Genomic DNA, 16,930 nt, shown 5'->3' with positions numbered 1-16,930 from the left:
AAAGGATAAATCCTGATCAAATATAACACCAAGATTCCTTACAGTCTCACTGGAGGCCAAATGAATGCCATCCATAGTTAGTATATCTTTAGATAATTTGTTTCGTAGATTCTTCGGGCCAAGTACAATAACTTCAGTTTTGGTCGTGTTTAACATCAAAAAGTTTAAGCTCATCCACGTTTTTAAGTCCTTGAGGCAGTCTTGAATTGTATTTAGATGATTAATTTCATCAGGCTTGATTGATAAATATAGTTGAGTATCATCCGCATAACAATGAAAATGTACAGAATGATTCCTTATAATATTGCCTAACGGAAGCATATATAATGTGAACAAAATAGGTCCGAGCACTGAGCCCTGTGGCACTCCATGGCTAACTTTGGTTTGCGTGGAAGATTCATCATTGACACGTACAAACTGAGAGCGTTCAGATAGATAGGACCTAAACCAGCCTAAAGCAGTTCCCTTTATGCCAACTAATTGCTCTAGTCTTTGCAATAAGATATCATGGTCGATAGTATCAAACGCAATAAATCTACCCTCGTGGGGGCGCGCTCATGTGATTGGCTTAGAATTGAGGAGACATCTGATTGGCTATAGATAGAAAAAATTACAAGTACGAATCGGCTGACCGTCAGGGGAGTCTCAAAAAACCCACACACGAATGCACAGCGATCCGTGCACAGAAAGCGGTTTGTGTTTGCAGCTTCAACTTTTAAACGGAAAACAAATATGTGAGGATCAAAAATACATATGTAAAACTTTTTTCTGTATTTGGATTTTATTTACATGTATATGAAACGGAACGCATTTGTGTGTGCATTGAAAAGTGTGGATCATGAAATACAAGTGTGAATCCTTCTGTGTGCATGTGTGTATTATGAGACTGTTCTGAGCCCATAGAAAAGAGTGTAGGCAACTGTGGAGTTACAGTCGCTAAGAGAAGGAGAGTTGTGAGTGCTTAAGCTGTAGTAACGTGTGATTAAAACGTCAAGCAGTTGCCGTGATCAAGAGTTTTAAAACGATCGATTAAGTTAAGATAATAAGCTATCAGCAGCAGAACAGGCACACAGGATACCCGGAGGTGACAACAACAACAACCGGAAGTTATTGCTTACCGCAATAGTGGTCCGTGTAGAAATCCCTGTAGAAAGAGGAACAATGCAAAGCAATAGATTGCAATTGTGTAAGCCCTAAAATTCCTGCACATTTTTAAAGTCAAACACACACACACAAACAAACACACACACACACACACACACACACACACACACACATTTTAATGGTCCTGTTTATGGTTTCTTTTCAGAATAAAGACCAGATTATATCCTCTCTCACAAACACACAGGAAACATAAAAGAGGGCCGGACATCTTTTGTTTTGTTGTTCTGTTTCCTGTCCTGCTATTGGCCGGCTGTCGACCAATCACGTCGCCTGTGGTCGCACACCATACAACCTAAAAACACCACCAGCAGATCCTAGTGATTCACTTCTTCCAGCCTGATTTTCACTGCAGACTCTCCTCGTCCTAAAGGTGAGAAACAACTTCATTTGTTGTTATTTTTCCTCCTCAGGCTGAGCGGAATACCTGAGAGGTTTTACACGTCTTTCAACAATGAAAGGCATGTTAACATCTGTAGGCAATAAAGAACAGCTGTGGTATTTCATGCCAGCTTTACTACTTGTAGTTCAACTTGAACTATTTATTATACACAGAATTATAACAGATAAGCATTTGTTTACAATAACAAAACTAGACAAGTGTAAATACTTTCTGTAAAGAATTATTTATTCTTTTTGTATTTATTTTTGTTTAACACAGTATGAGTACAGATGAGAAAGGACGTACTTAATACTGCAATACTAATACTAATACAAGTCGAGGTATTTGTCTGTCAGCTATAACTACTTAAGTTTTCACATTACGGTTTTCACTATGATGTTATAATGAAATCAAATAAATCACATGTTTTCTGATCATCTGAATAGTGAAGTTTTTCTTGATGTGTTGAGAACATTCTCCTCCTTCCTAAAGTGAAATAAAGTCTTTAAAAAGCCATTTGGATAAGCTAGATAATGCATCGTCACAAAGTGATGTAGTGGAGTATTTTCAAAGGGTGTTATTTATACTTTTAAATGTGTCACAGTGTTTTCAGTGAGAGCAGCAGGTACAAAATGACTTTTAAAGATTCATGAAAGATAAAACTGTTAGGAACAACACTGAAATCTGAGCCCAGAGAGAGAGTGTGTGTGTGTGTGTGTGTGTGTGTGTGTGTGTGTGTGTGTGTGTGTGTGTATGTGTGTGTGTGTGTGTGTGTGTGTGTGTGTGTGTGTGTGTGTGTGTGTGTGTGTGTGTGTGTGTGTGTGTGTGTGTGTGTGTGTGTGTGTGTGTGTGTGTGTGTGTGTGTGTGTGTGTGTGTCCACTAATCACCTGGCTGAATACAAACTAGTTGGACGACTTCCAAACAACATGCGCAGACACGTTCTACAACATATTTAGGTATTAAACAATTAGATACCTGTCAAACTACACCAGGCAGTTCATGATTCATTTATGAATGAAAAGTTGCAAAAGAGGGGATTTTTTCTTCCCTTTTTTACAACTTCATTAATTCGTCCTCCTTAAAAATAATACAGAAATCTGATTGACTGAATATAAAGGACACGATCGCCCTCTACCCATACATGGAATAACCATTTTTAAGGTTAGGAGAGGACTCTTTAAAGTAGAGACACTTCATACTGATATACACCTGAACATCAGCAGGAGAGGACTCTTTAAAGTAGAGACACTACATACTGATATACACCTGAACATCAGCAGGAGAGGACTCTTTAAAGTAGAGACACTGATATACACCTGAACATCAGCAGGAGAGGACTCTTTAAAGTAGAGACACTGATATACACCTGAACATCAGCAGGAGAGGACTCTTTAAAGTAGAGACACTACATACTGATAGCACGGTCACATGACTTCACTTCACCACCGCTAAGCTAAAGGAGGCTAATGTTGGGCTATGAAGGAACAACAGCAAGGTCACATGACTTCACTTCACCACCGCTAAGCTAAAGGAGGCTAATGTTGGGCTATAAAGGAACTACAGCACGGTCATATGACTTCACTTCACCACCGCTAAGCTAAAGGAGGCTAATGTTGGGCTATAAAGGAACTACAGCATGGTCACATGACTTCACGTCACCACCGCTAAGCTAAAGGAGGCTAATGTTGGGCTATAAAGGAACTACAGCACGGTCACATGACTTCACGTCACCACCGCTAAGCTAAAGGTGGCTAATGTTGGGCTATAAAGGAACTACAGCACGGTCACATGACTTCACCACCGCTAAGCTAAAGGAGGCTAATGTTGGGCTATAAAGGAACTACAGCACGGTCACATGACTTCACGTCACCACCGCTAAGCTAAAGGAGGCTAATGTTGGGCTATAAAAGAACTACAGCACGGTCACATGACTTCAACGTTACCACCGCTAAGCTATATATTTGTAGCAATAAAAGAGCCTCTATAAAGACGTGTAGCCTACATAATTACTGGCTGTTATTCTGTAATTAAAATAATACACTTTTTGTCAAATAATTCCATAGTGAACTGAAAATGTTTAGCATTTTGTAAAGTTATTTCAAAAATAGTTTTTATAAGGGTTATCACAACAAAGCCGAGCCGGCCAGCTAACCAATCAGAGCAGACTGGGCTCTGGTTTCAGACAGGGGGTGAAAAGAGGTGCTGCAACACAGTATGAGAACAATAAAGAGCTTTTTGAACATTAAAGCACGGAGACATGTAGAGACACTACATACTGATATACACCTGAACATCAGCAGGAGAGGACTCTTTAAAGTAGAGACACTACATACTGATATACAACTGAACATCAGCAGGAGAGGACTCTTTAAAGTGGAGACACTACATACTGATATACACCTGAACATCAACAGGAGAGGACTCTTTAAAGTAGAGACACTACATACTGATATACACCTGAACATCAGCAGGAGAGGACTCTTTAAAGTAGAGACACTACATACTGATATACACCTGAACATCAGCAGGAGAGGACTCTTTAAAGTAGATACACTACATACTGATATACACCTGAACATCAGCAGGAGAGGACTCTTTAAAGTAGAGACACTACATACTGATATACACCTGAACATCAGCAGGAGAGGACTCTTTAAAGTAGAGACACTACATACTGATATACACCTGGACATCAGCAGGAGAGGACTCTTTAAATTAGAGACACTACATACTGATATACACCTGAACATCAGCAGGAGAGGACTCTTTAAAGTAGAGACACTACATACTGATACACACCTGAACATCAGCAGGAGAGGACTCTTTAAAGTAGAGACACTACATACTGATATACACCTGAACATCAGCAGGAGAGGACTCTTTAAAGTAGAGACACTACATACTGATATACACCTGAACATCTGCAGGAGAGGACTCTTTAAAGTAGAGACACTACATACTGATATACACCTGAACATCAGCAGGAGAGGACTCTTTAAAGTAGAGACACTACATACTGATATACACCTGAACATCAGCAGGAGAGGACTCTTTAAAGTAGAGACTGCATGCTGCCAGCTGTGTGTGTGATCTACTTAAAGTGTGTTTCTCCTCTTTGATTAACGACAGCATTTACAAGCTAACCACATTCATTATGTTACATGACATTACATTACATGACAGTGATTACAGTGAGTCACGCTGCTGTCCTCAGGCTGTTGTTTCATGCTGTTCGGAGTGAGGGTAATGACTTTATTAAATGGAAAGTGAGCTGTGTATTCTGTCAGTGTCTTGATTAAGGGAATACACTCTGATACAACACTAAATAATAGAGAGATATAGTAGAGTGGTTTTTAGTTTTGCAATAGATGATTAGTGATCAATACAATGTATTTTGACGTATAAAACAAATGTTTATATTGATTGTTTTTTATTTGATTAGATTTATTTTGAATGTGTAAAACAATAATACAAAAATGTAACATGAGAATTATTATACAATACAAAATTAAGCAGTGTCAAATTGATATACAAAAATATTACTGATTCTAAGTTATATATAACAAATATACATTTCTTTATATGCTTCTTATTTAATTTATTTTTGTATATTTAGATTGTTTATAAACATTTGTTTAATATATATTTCTTGAGTTGCTCCTTTTTTAAACTTTGTTTTAATATATTTAAACAGTTTGAAAACATTTCTTTTTTTTAAAGAATATTTTCATATGTGCTCCTTTTGGACAATTTCGTGTATTTCTCAAATGTTGTAAAAAATATATATATTTCTTTATGTGCTCTTATTTTACATTTAAATGTCTCTCTACTGTGTCAGAGCAATCCCTTGTACTTGAGTAAATGCAATGACTTAGTTCCCCCCACTGATTGTAAGTTAGATATCCCACAGACTCTGTAAATATTGTCGGTGAATGTTTTCCTGTTTTAGGCAAAGCGTGTGCTGCAGACGGGGGGGGGGGGGGGGGTAGTGAACCTGTTGGGACGAGTCCGACATGTTCCCACCTGTTGGAGCATTCATCTCTACAGGAGTTGGTTTAGAGAGGATTCAGATAGGAGTGAAACCATTTGAGTAAAGACAGAGTAAATGCGCTTTACACTGCTTAAAAGAGCTCAGTTGTGTGACGGCCCCTTAGACTCAAGTCCCTGGTAGCCACTCCCCCAATCAGGAGAGATTGCCGACACCTGATTTAGGTTGACTGCTCAGCTGCAAGTATGGGTGCCTGAGCAGGCATCTCTCTCCTCTCGGGTTGCTTGGCTCTACTGGACCTGGGTTTGTTTGTCTTTGCTTTATATACTGATACATGTTCACACACTACACACATTACTGATTAGCTGGCTTCATAATTAACTTAGTTTCTTTAAATAAATATACTTTAATTGGATATGAATGATGTGTGGTCTCCTACATTTGTCCGTCCTTGAGCCAGGGCGTTGCAAGTGTTAATGTCCAAAATGCACAGCCAATTTTCTTTCATTTGTTTTTAATCTTCTCTTGATTAATACATTCAAGTTTTAAAGCTCAGATACTCCTGGGGAAACAGATCATTATTATAATTCACTAGTGTTTAAGTCAGCATGCTCAAAGAGTTGTATCCAACAAAAAGTGTATAAAATACATTCTGTATAAAATCTGGTACAAATACAATTGGGCAGTTTTGCTTCAACAATCGTGTGTTAACTATTTATTTTTTATTTTCGACTTTGCTTTAGTCATATACAGTCTGGTTTTTAGTATGCCGGACACTGACTTTAAGGGTGGCTGTGACGACTTCCATTAAAACATTAAAGACACCTGCTGTTTGAAGTCAGACTCATAAAACTTGGTGCCTAGAAGTATTTCATATTAACAGCGTGTACTGAAACCACGACAGGCATATCTTACATTTTTGTCTATTGTACATTTATATGGGAGGTGCCAGGTTTATGTGAGGTAGACACACACACACACACAGTAAATCCTAACATGCCTGTGCATGTTCAAACACCAACAGACTAAAGTACCAAATATATCTCGTTATTGATCTTTTTGTCTTTTTTCTGTCTCCCTCTGCAGCCATCATGAAAATAGCAGCTTTTAACATCCAGAAGTTTGGAAGAAACAAAGTGTCCGACCCGGATGTCCTCAAAGTCCTGACCAAGGTGACAACAAATCAAGATTCCCACCATTTAAGACAATTCTCCTTTTTCAAATATGTTTTTATTAACACAATACTATATATAGCACTTTAAAGGGTTTGGGTCATTTGGAGAAAATGTACCTGCAGAATTCTTGCTGTTCTGATTTGTTTCTTCATAGTTTGGTTGAAATTGTCGTAACTTTGGATGAAAGTAAAATGTTATAATGAAATAGTTTAAAGAGAAACCTGTCCCTCCTGTTTTCCTCCGCAGATCGTTTCTCGATACGACATCGTTCTGATTTTGGAGGTCGTGGACATCAGCGGAGACTCTGTGAAAACCTTCCTGGATGCTCTCAACAAGTGAGTATTATTATTTTATTTTTATATGTATTTTTTAAATTGTTGTATTGTATATGTATTATGATCACATTTATTATTATTGTATTTATTATTATTATATTTATTTGTATTATTATTATTATTATCATTATATTTATTATATGTATTCATAGTATTATTATATTTACTAATATTATATGTATTATTGTTATGATTACAGCTTGGTTTGTTGTTAGGATTAAAACATATATATTTGTTAATTGTGAGCCATGGGTGAACTCATAACTTTTTGGAGCAGATTGATTACCTAAATCCCTAAAACTCAAATTATATTTCACTCTCGTTTTAATTGCCAGATATGTTCATTTGCTGTTGTAATAATCAGTTTTAAAAATAAGTTAAGAAAGTGGCAAAACCCATGTGAAAGCCCCCTTCAGAACAGCAGATATAAATGTGTTTAAAACGCTCTGAGAACTAAATAAAAAACACATTACATTTCACAACTCATCAACACACCAACGATTTACATTTTGTTGCAATCTGCAAACTCAACACTAGATACCGCCAAATCCCACACACTGTCCCTTTAAAAATGATATGTTAGTTTTGAATGTGAATCTAAACATATGTGATATGACAACAGTAGCTACAGAACACATACACGTTAAAAATAAATTGTAGAAATTAAGTGTGTGTGTGGTCTAGCATTACTATACTTGTGGGGACCTAAATCTGTTTACACAGTCACGTGTGGGGACTCGCCTCCCTTATGGGGACAAAATGGAGGTCCCCATGAGGGGCATCATTAATTTTAGGGTGAAGACTTGGTTAGGGTTGGGCATGTGTTGATTTAAAGGTGGGGTAGGTAAGTTTGAGAAACTGGCTCAAGATACACTTGTTGTTATATTCCATGGAATGCTCTTAACGTCCCGACAGCAATGAATATCTGAAGTGCTTTGACAATAAATCCATTAAAAAATCATCACTAGAAGCCGTAGTACTATAAAAAGCACGACCAATCATCTGAGCCGGCCCGGCTAAAGTAACTGGATGGCCGACCTGCCTGTCAGCCTTCCATCGGGGCACAAACTCATCGTGCCCTCATTGGTCATGTGCGCGTTCTTGTGTGTTGGAGGAGGGGCTCTGTGAGGAAGTGGCGATTTGTTCCGGCTGTGTATTTTCTAATTCTAGCGCACTCGAGCTGGTTTCTCAAAAATTGCCTACCCCACCTTTAAGGTTAGGATAAGTCTCAAGGAAATGCATGTAAGTCAATGTAATGTCCCCTGAAGTGATGTAAACATGGTTTGTGTGTGCAGAGCGAACAGGAAGCATCACTACACTCTGAAGATCAGTAGCCGTCTGGGTCGAACACGATACAAAGAGCAGTTCATGTTCCTGTACAGGTGAGACTTGAAACATACTCTATGTATGGAGGCGTGTGGTGCAGTGGGTTGTGCGTTGTAGATCAGGGGGTCACAGGTTCAAACCCCACTGCAGTCAGCATGTCGTTGTGTCCCTGAGACACTTCACCCCAAAGTGCTCCTGTGGGGATTGCCCACAGTACTGAGTAAGTGAGTCGCTTTGGATGAAAGCGTCTAACAAGTGACATGTGATGTAACCAGAACCCATTATTATTATGTTCCATTCAACCCAGTCTCACGGCATTTCGTGTTCACCAACACGATTTTTAATCTATTGATTCGTGTTCACCAACACGATTTTCCCCTTTTTTTCGTGTTGCACAGCATGATTTGAAAAGCAATGTATTTCTACTGGTAATGTGTTTTGTGCCTGCAGCACGTCTTTTTCTCCGGTCGGGTCGTGGAAGACCGGAAGCTGTGTGGTTCATAAAAACATGTTCTTACTCAATATCAAGCCACAATTATTGCTTTTATTTTAAATCGTATAATTTCGTACTTTTGTTTCCGTCTGTGAGGAAAATAAATGGGGCTCAGAGCCTCAGAATACTGAAGGAAAAAAAGATTTAAAATATACAGATTTCCGTATTCTGAGGCTCTGAGCCATTTATTTTCCTCACAGACGGAAACAAAAGTACGAAATTATACGATTTAAAATAAAAGCAATAACTGTGGCTTGATATTGAGTAAGAACATGTTTTTATGAACCACACAGCTTCCGATCTTCCACGACCCGACCGGAGAAAAAGGCGTGCTGCAGGCAGTAGAAATACATTACCAGTAGAAATACATTGCTTTTCAAATCGTGCTGTGCAACACGAAAAAAGGGGAAAATCGTGTTGGTGAACACGAATCAATAGATTAAAAATCGTGTTGGTGAACACGAAATGCCGTGAGACTGGGTTGAGCCATTACATCTAGAATAAAATGTTAAATGCACACACTAGAAAAGGAAATAAATTGCGATCTACAGATATTTGAAGTTACACGGGCAGAAACCAGCTAAATCTCTGAAGTTGCAAAATGAAAATAATTAGTATGTGCTGATTTACGTGTGTGTGTGTGTGTGTGTGTAGGGATGACCTTGTTGACCTTGTAGGCTCCTATCAGTTTGATGACCAGGTGACTGAGGGAGGAGACGTTTTCGCCAGAGATCCGTACATCCTGAGGTTCAGGTGTTTGAACACAGGTAACAAGACGCAGAGTTTTTAGAGAAGTTATCCATGAATTTAGGGAAATGTGTGTTTTTAGGGTATTGTTTTGCCTTGTTTGTTGTTTTATTTGGTTTATTCTCAGTATTGTTTATGCCTATGTACGATCATAGACAAACATGCCCGTGGTGGTTTGAGTAAAAGCTATAAATATGACATTGATTATCTTTAGAAAGCTTTCATTAGTGAAAGTTAGTGCTCAGGGTTTTATTATATGTTAAATTAAATCAATAATATTATCAGACTATGAAAAAGTACATAAATAAATAGATACGGTTTATTTACTTACATTTGAATTCACAGAACCTGGATTAAGAAGAGAAGCTTGAAAGATTGCAGATATAATTAAATATATATAAACATATTTTTAATGTAATGCTGCAATGATCTGTTTGGTGTTTCAGCCAATCAGAGACAGGCTCTGTGTATATCTGAGACCTGTGATATATTGATGAAGAACAGTATAATAAGGGACCTTAAGTCGTTCTAAATAGTTTGTTTTCTCAGTGCTGAAGGACCTGGTGATGATCCCAGTTCACACCAAACCTGACGATTCTGAGAAGGAGCTCGACGAACTGTACGATGTTTTCCTGAACGTGAAGAAGAAGTGGAGGACTGATGTGAGGATCAATAATATCTGAATACTGCAGAACAGTGTTTATAAAACAATACAAACAATGGTGGAGTTTCAGTTATTAGGATAAACATGAGAGCGGTGCAGAGACCTTCCTGGTTCCCTCCACAATAAATCAATGGGATTTTTCCTTTGGATTATTGCAGAAATTAAAACTCGGTGTGAAACAAATATTTAGAATATTTCTATCAACATTTTGATGATATTCAGACATCTGCAGAATTATTTGAATTATTTATTTTTCTTACATTTTTTACTTTTTCTGATAATTCTGACTTTTTTCCCAAACATTTCTCAGACTTTCTGCAATTTTGAATTTTTACTTAGAATAGATTTTTTTCCTGAAAATGTTGACTTTCCCAGAATAATTTTTTTTACAACAGAATTTAGTATTTTGAGATTTTTGAATATTCTAACATTCTGACTTTTTCCAAATAATTCTCAGAATTCTGTATTTCTGAGAATTGGGACGTTTTTTCAGAATTCTGACTTTTTCTCAGGATAGAAAACGTAATAACAAAAGACTTCCAGAAGAAGGAACAGGAAGTGCTAAAAGCTGACTCATTTCTGGGTTTAGGACTCACTCCTCCTCCACATTATGCATTGTGTTGATGTTCCTGCAGAACGTGATGATCCTCGGCGATTTTAACGCTGACGGGCTCTACGTCACTAAGAGAGAAATGAAGGGAATCAGAATCCGCAGCGACAAAAACTTCCACTGGTTGATCGCAGACGACGTGGACACCACAGCAAGCAACAACAACGACCACACATACGACAGGTAACACACACACATGCATATGACAGGTTGCACTCACTAGCGCAGGACATGTTACACACACACACACGCACGCACACACACACGCACACACACACACACAAACAGGTATCACTCACTAGCTCAGGACATGTTACACACACACACACACACGCACACGCACGCACGCACACGCACACACACAAACAGGTATCACTCACTAGCTCAGGACATGTTACACACACACACACACACAAACAGGTATCACTCACTAGCTCAGGACATGTTACACACACACACACACAAACAAACAGGTATCACTCACTAGCTCAGGACATGTTACACACACACACACACACAAACAGGTATCACTCACTAGCTCAGGACATGTTACACACACACACACACACAAACAAACAGGTATCACTCACTAGCTCAAGACATGTTACACACACACACACACACACACACACACACACACACACACACACACAAACAGGTATCACTCACTAGCTCAGGACATGTTACACACACATATAAAAGACAGTTAAAACACACACACACACATAAATAAGACGGGTAACACACTCACACAGAGACACACACACACAGGAAAAAGACAGGTATCACACCAACACACGTACCACAGATACACACGACAGGTAACACTCATTCAAACACACACAAAATACACACACATGTAACAACACACACACACACACACACACACACACTGAAAAGCAAGTATCACACACACACAAACGGAATAAAAATGCACAAAATATATTTTCTGCAAATTCAGATAAACACATTATTTAATAACAAAATGCCTCATTTGCTAATTGAGACAAAAACATATCTGACATGTATTTAAAAAAAGAATCATCTTAGTGTCAGTGAACAACCCGGGAACCTTCCTGTTGATATTTTTGTTTATTTGTTTCCGTGTCCTGCAGGATCGTGGTGTACGGAGACGACATGCTGCAGGCCGTCGTTCCAAACTCTGCAAAACCTTTCAACTTCCAGAAGGCTTACAGACTCACCGTGGAGCAGGTCTGAGTTTATCTTTGTCATTACATCATCTTATATTACTTATTGTGCTGTTTTTAATTACTTACCTCAGTTTGGCATTAGAGAACAGGCAGGAAGTTGGTCGTACAATTCAGAAATATTCAAAAAAACGTGTTGAAAGGTTATCAATAAAAGATATTCAGGAATGCTCATTCACTTGACATTCAATGCAATGTATTGGCAGGTTAATCCAAATCCAGCAGCAGCTTCTTATTGTCAATTATTAAATCTTCAGACTCTGAAGGTGAGCGACCATTACCCAGTGGAGGTGAGACTGAAGTCCATCAACAACACTTCAGAGGAAGAGGAGGATGAAGACGATGGTAACCCACACAATTATACTTATTATGTACCTTTAATACTACTACTGGTAATAATAAGTGTACAATATTTGTTAAGTTAATGTTTCTTGTTTTGTTGTGTGAATAAAACAACTTGAGGACTAGAAAATGTTCTTTGTTTTGCCGACGTGTTTTGGTGCAGAGCCTCCCTCAGGGTGCTTTACAAAGATATCTGTGAAGTTTATTATATAAATTATCTTGTAACTAATAGACACAAAAGCAAAATGATGGCTATAAGTTGAAAGCAATAATTAATCGCTGTATGAAGCTAATGTTGGGCTATAAAGGAACTACAGCACGGTCACATGACTTCACGTCACCACCGCTAAGCTAAAGGAGGCTAATGTTGGGCTATAAAGGAACTACAGCACGGTCACATGACTTCACGTCACCACCGCTAAGCTAAAGGAGGCTAATGTTGGGCTATAAAGGAGCTACAGCACGGTCACATGACTTCACGTCACCACCGCTAAGCTAAAGGAGGCTAATGTTGGGCTATAAAGGAGCTACAGCACGGTCACATGACTTCACGTCACCACCGCTAAGCTAAAGGAGGCTAATGTTGGGCTATAAAGGAACTACAGCACGGTCACATGACTTCACCTCACCACCGCTAAGCTAAAGGAGGCTAATGTTGGGCTATAAAGGAGCTACAGCACGGTCACATGACTTCACGTCACCACCGCTAAGCTAAAGGTGGCTAATGTTGGGCTATAAAGGAACTACAGCACGGTCACATGACTTCACGTCACCACCGCTAAGCTAAAGGTGGCTAATGTTGTGCTATAAAGGAACTACAGCACGGTCACATGACTTCACGTCACCACCGCTTAGCTAAAGGTGGCTAATGATGGGCTATAAAGGAACTACAGCACGGTCACATGACTTCACCTCACCACCGCTAAGCTAAAGGAGGCTAATGTTGTGCTATAAAGGAACTACAGCACGGTCACATGACTTCACGTCACCACCGCTTAGCTAAAGGTGGCTAATGATGGGCTATAAAGGAGCTACAGCACGGTCACATGACTTCACGTCACCACCGCTAAGCTAAAGGAGGCTAATGTTGGGCTATAAAGGAACTACAGCACGGTCACATGACTAGGGTTGGGAACCGAAACTCGGTTCCAGATGAGAACCGATAAGAAAATGCCGGGTACCGGGTACCCATACAAAATACACAATTTCGGTTCTGCTTAACGGTTCCTAAACGCGGTAGACCCTGTATTCCAGCGGGTCCGTCTGCACCGCGGTGCTGCGGTGACCCGGTGGAATACAGGGCGGACCTGGAGAATCACAGAACGGCCGGTCGTCAGCGGGCCGTTGACGGCCGGCTCGGTACGCTGACGGCCGGCACCGCCCTTCATTTTTTTAAACGGCATCATATAAATTGCGCTGACAGGCGACAGAGGTCCACAGTTGCCCCGCAGCGATGCTCCCCCGCCCTCCCGTAGACATTTCACGAGCTCAGTCACTTCATAACACCAAAGATAGGTAGCGGTAAACACTCTGAAGTGAGGCTCCACTACACTAAAAAAGAAAAAGAAAAGGCAAAGTCTAATGCCTGTTAATAGCTTGCCACAGGCATAGCTCAGTTAAAATAAAGCACAGCTATTGTGCAATACATTTGTATTGCATGTATATTTTTTAGTAACAATTTAAGTTAAAGCTTTTAAGAATAAATATATTTTTGTTATCTAAACGTTTGACCTCTTTATTTTACAATTTTGGAATCGAAACGGGGAATCGATAAGAACCGGAATCGATAAGCAGAACCGGAATCAAAATCGGAATCGATACATTTCAAACGATACCCATCCCTACACATGACTTCACGTCACCACCGCTAAGCTAAAGGTGGCTAATGATGGGCTATAAAGGAACTACAGCACGGTCACATGACTTCACGTCACCACTGCTAAGCTAAAGGAGGCTAATGTTGGGCTATAAAGGAACTACAGCACGGTCACATGACTTCACCTCACCACCGCTAAGCTAAAGGAGGCTAATGTTGTGCTATAAAGGAACTACAGCACGGTCACATGACTTCACGTCACCACTGCTAAGCTAAAGGAGGCTAATGTTGGGCTATAAAGGAACTACAGCACGGGCACATGACTTCACGTCACCACCACTAAGCTAAAGGAGGCTAATGTTGTGCTATAAAGGAACTACAGCACGGTCACATGACTTCACGTCACCACTGCTAAGCTAAAGGAGGCTAATGTTGGGCTATAAAGGAACTACAGCACGGGCACATGACTTCACGTCACCACCACTAAGCTAAAGTCTCTTCAGCTTGTGTTAACAGTTTACCCAACCCAGTCTCACGGCATTTCGTGTTAGAGTCACGAAATAAATGTAATCTATTGATTCGTGTCACACGGAACGATTTTAAAAGCAATGTATTTCTATTGGTAGTATGTTTCGTGCCTGCACCACGTCTTTTTGTCCGGTCGGGTCTTGGAAGACCGGAAGCTGTGGGGTTCATAAAAACATGTTCTTACTCAATATCAAGCCACGATTATTGTTTTTATTTTAAATAGTATAATGTCCGACTTTTTTTGCCGTCCGCGAGGAAAATAAATGGCTCAGAGCCTCAGAATACTGAAATCTGTATTTGTTTTAATCTTTTTTGTTATTTGGTGCAGGCACGAAACATACTACTAATAGAAATACATTGCGTCTAAAAATCGTTCTGTCAGAATACTGAAATCTGTATTTTTTAAAATCTTTTTTTTCTTCTAATTTATTATCATTTACATTGCTTTAAAAATCTTTCGTGTGACACGAAAAAAAATGGGGAAGTCGTGTTTGTGAACACGAATCAATAGATTACATTTCGTGACTATAACACGAAATGCCGTGAGAACCACAGACTTATTTCAGGGTAACAACCAAAACAACACATTGAAAACAAACAATGAATTTGAGTAGAAGTGCTAAATATTGAGTCATATCAGTTTTGTTGGGACTCATTCCTGCAGCATTCTACAGTCCTTATATTTTACGAGAAGGATTTTAAGTGAAGATGAACTCTTTTGACCTTTTAAAGTCCTTCCAAGCCCTTCCTCACCTGGTTTCTCTCTGCAGGTGTGTTCCCGCTGTTTCCCTTGACTCCTTCGCAGGACGAGGGTCTGCTGGAGCTTCAGAGAGGAAACCTGATGCTGGAGAGAGAGAAGCTCAGCCTGGAGATCCAGATCCTCCGCATGAAGGTGGCCAAGATGAACCGCGGGAATGAGATTTAAACAAACAAAACCACACATTACCAGAAGAAAGCAATTTAAGTTGACCCTGATTTAAGTTGGCTTTTTACTGGACTGCTGCTCACATCCCTCACTAATATGAACTGAGAACTCCTTTAAAGAGGCCTTATTATGTTTTTTGTGAATGTAAATGGTCTACAAAGGTTAAAATGTTATCTCCATTGGACTTCTTTGTTTTACTTCCTCAACATAGTCACATCTAGTGGCGGCTGGTGGAAAATATTTTTGGTGGGGCTGTTGATATAGTGAGTAAAACATTTTTTTTTGGGAGAAATTACCCCTTAAATTAGGACTTCTGGTGATGTAATGGCGAGTTTCCACTGCAGCGCGGAGCTCGCTTTAAGCGTGCCGAGCCGTGCGGGTCCCGTTTTTGGTTGCGTTTCCACTTGGCCTAGTACCGGCTAGCGGGTCCTAATTCACAGTTTTTCTGGCCCCATAAAATGGTGGTACTAGGGCCAGGAACAACCAGGCTGAGTCGGGCTGAGTATGCTAAACTAGAGAGAGAGAATCGCTGGCAAGGGGGCTACAACTACAACAAGATGAACATATTTGACCGTGATTTAATTGTAATACACGTTTCAAAATGATGCCGAAGTAACAACACACTGATACCGGTTAGTAAGAACCATGAATTAATGCTTTGACAAGTCTGCAGACAGACGGCAGGCGAAAAACCCTTTTTAAAATGCGTGTTTTCTGAATGGAGCTTGGCTAAGCTAACGTTATATATGCTCCGACCGTCCACACTCACAACAACGGCCTATACAGACATAAATAAACCAGCGACTGTATTCTCCATGACACAGGCAGTCTGTGGTTTGTACTTGTTTAACTTTTGTCTAGTTTCTGAACAGATCGTATCTGTCCCCGGCTGTTTGAAGAGCAAGCATGGGAAACAAAAGACAGCATTTACCTGTTTGCATCCAGCTAGCCATGCCTTTCTGGTGTACCAGCTACGTGAGAAGCCTCGTTGATACGTTTTGTCTTTTTCACGAGCTTGCTGCCATATATACAAATCGGGTTGGTGCGGTCCAAGGTCTTTAAGCAACAGTTTATCTCCCAAACTTCTCCTTTCGAAAGGATTGGAGATTAGCTCTTGAACGGAATTGGGCGGGGACCGAGGTCCGGAGACTCCACCTGCACATGAAGCCATCCTCATCAACTACTGCCGTACTGCGTCACCCCACCGGATACGAGTCACTATTGTCCAA

The 16,930-nt window shown here is 39.8% G+C and overlaps 1 protein-coding gene across 2 annotated transcripts; it reads left to right on the top strand.

The window, feature by feature from the left end:
- Positions 1 to 1,371: 1,371 nt before the first annotated feature.
- Positions 1,372 to 15,885, top strand: dnase1l4.1 (deoxyribonuclease 1 like 4, tandem duplicate 1). Of its 2 annotated transcripts, none has more exons than XM_034206262.1 (10): positions 1,372 to 1,534; positions 6,619 to 6,704; positions 6,954 to 7,042; positions 8,338 to 8,424; positions 9,516 to 9,628; positions 10,158 to 10,270; positions 10,908 to 11,065; positions 11,998 to 12,094; positions 12,348 to 12,435; positions 15,547 to 15,885. In XM_034206262.1, the coding sequence occupies exons 2-10, from the start codon at positions 6,624 to 6,626 to the stop codon at positions 15,699 to 15,701; spliced, it is 981 nt and encodes a 326-aa protein (XP_034062153.1). In that variant the 5' UTR covers positions 1,372 to 1,534; positions 6,619 to 6,623; the 3' UTR covers positions 15,702 to 15,885. The 2 variants fall into 2 exon arrangements, with proteins under 2 accessions (XP_034062153.1, XP_034062154.1); XM_034206263.1 differs by lacking the exon at positions 1,372 to 1,534 and adding an exon at positions 5,704 to 5,835.
- Positions 15,886 to 16,930: the final 1,045 nt, after the last annotated feature.

This window comes from Gymnodraco acuticeps, unplaced genomic scaffold, assembly GCF_902827175.1.
Source record: "Gymnodraco acuticeps unplaced genomic scaffold, fGymAcu1.1, whole genome shotgun sequence".
In the NCBI taxonomy this organism is placed as follows: domain Eukaryota; kingdom Metazoa; phylum Chordata; class Actinopteri; order Perciformes; family Bathydraconidae; genus Gymnodraco; species Gymnodraco acuticeps.
This window is presented reverse-complemented; position numbering and strand designations above follow the sequence as displayed.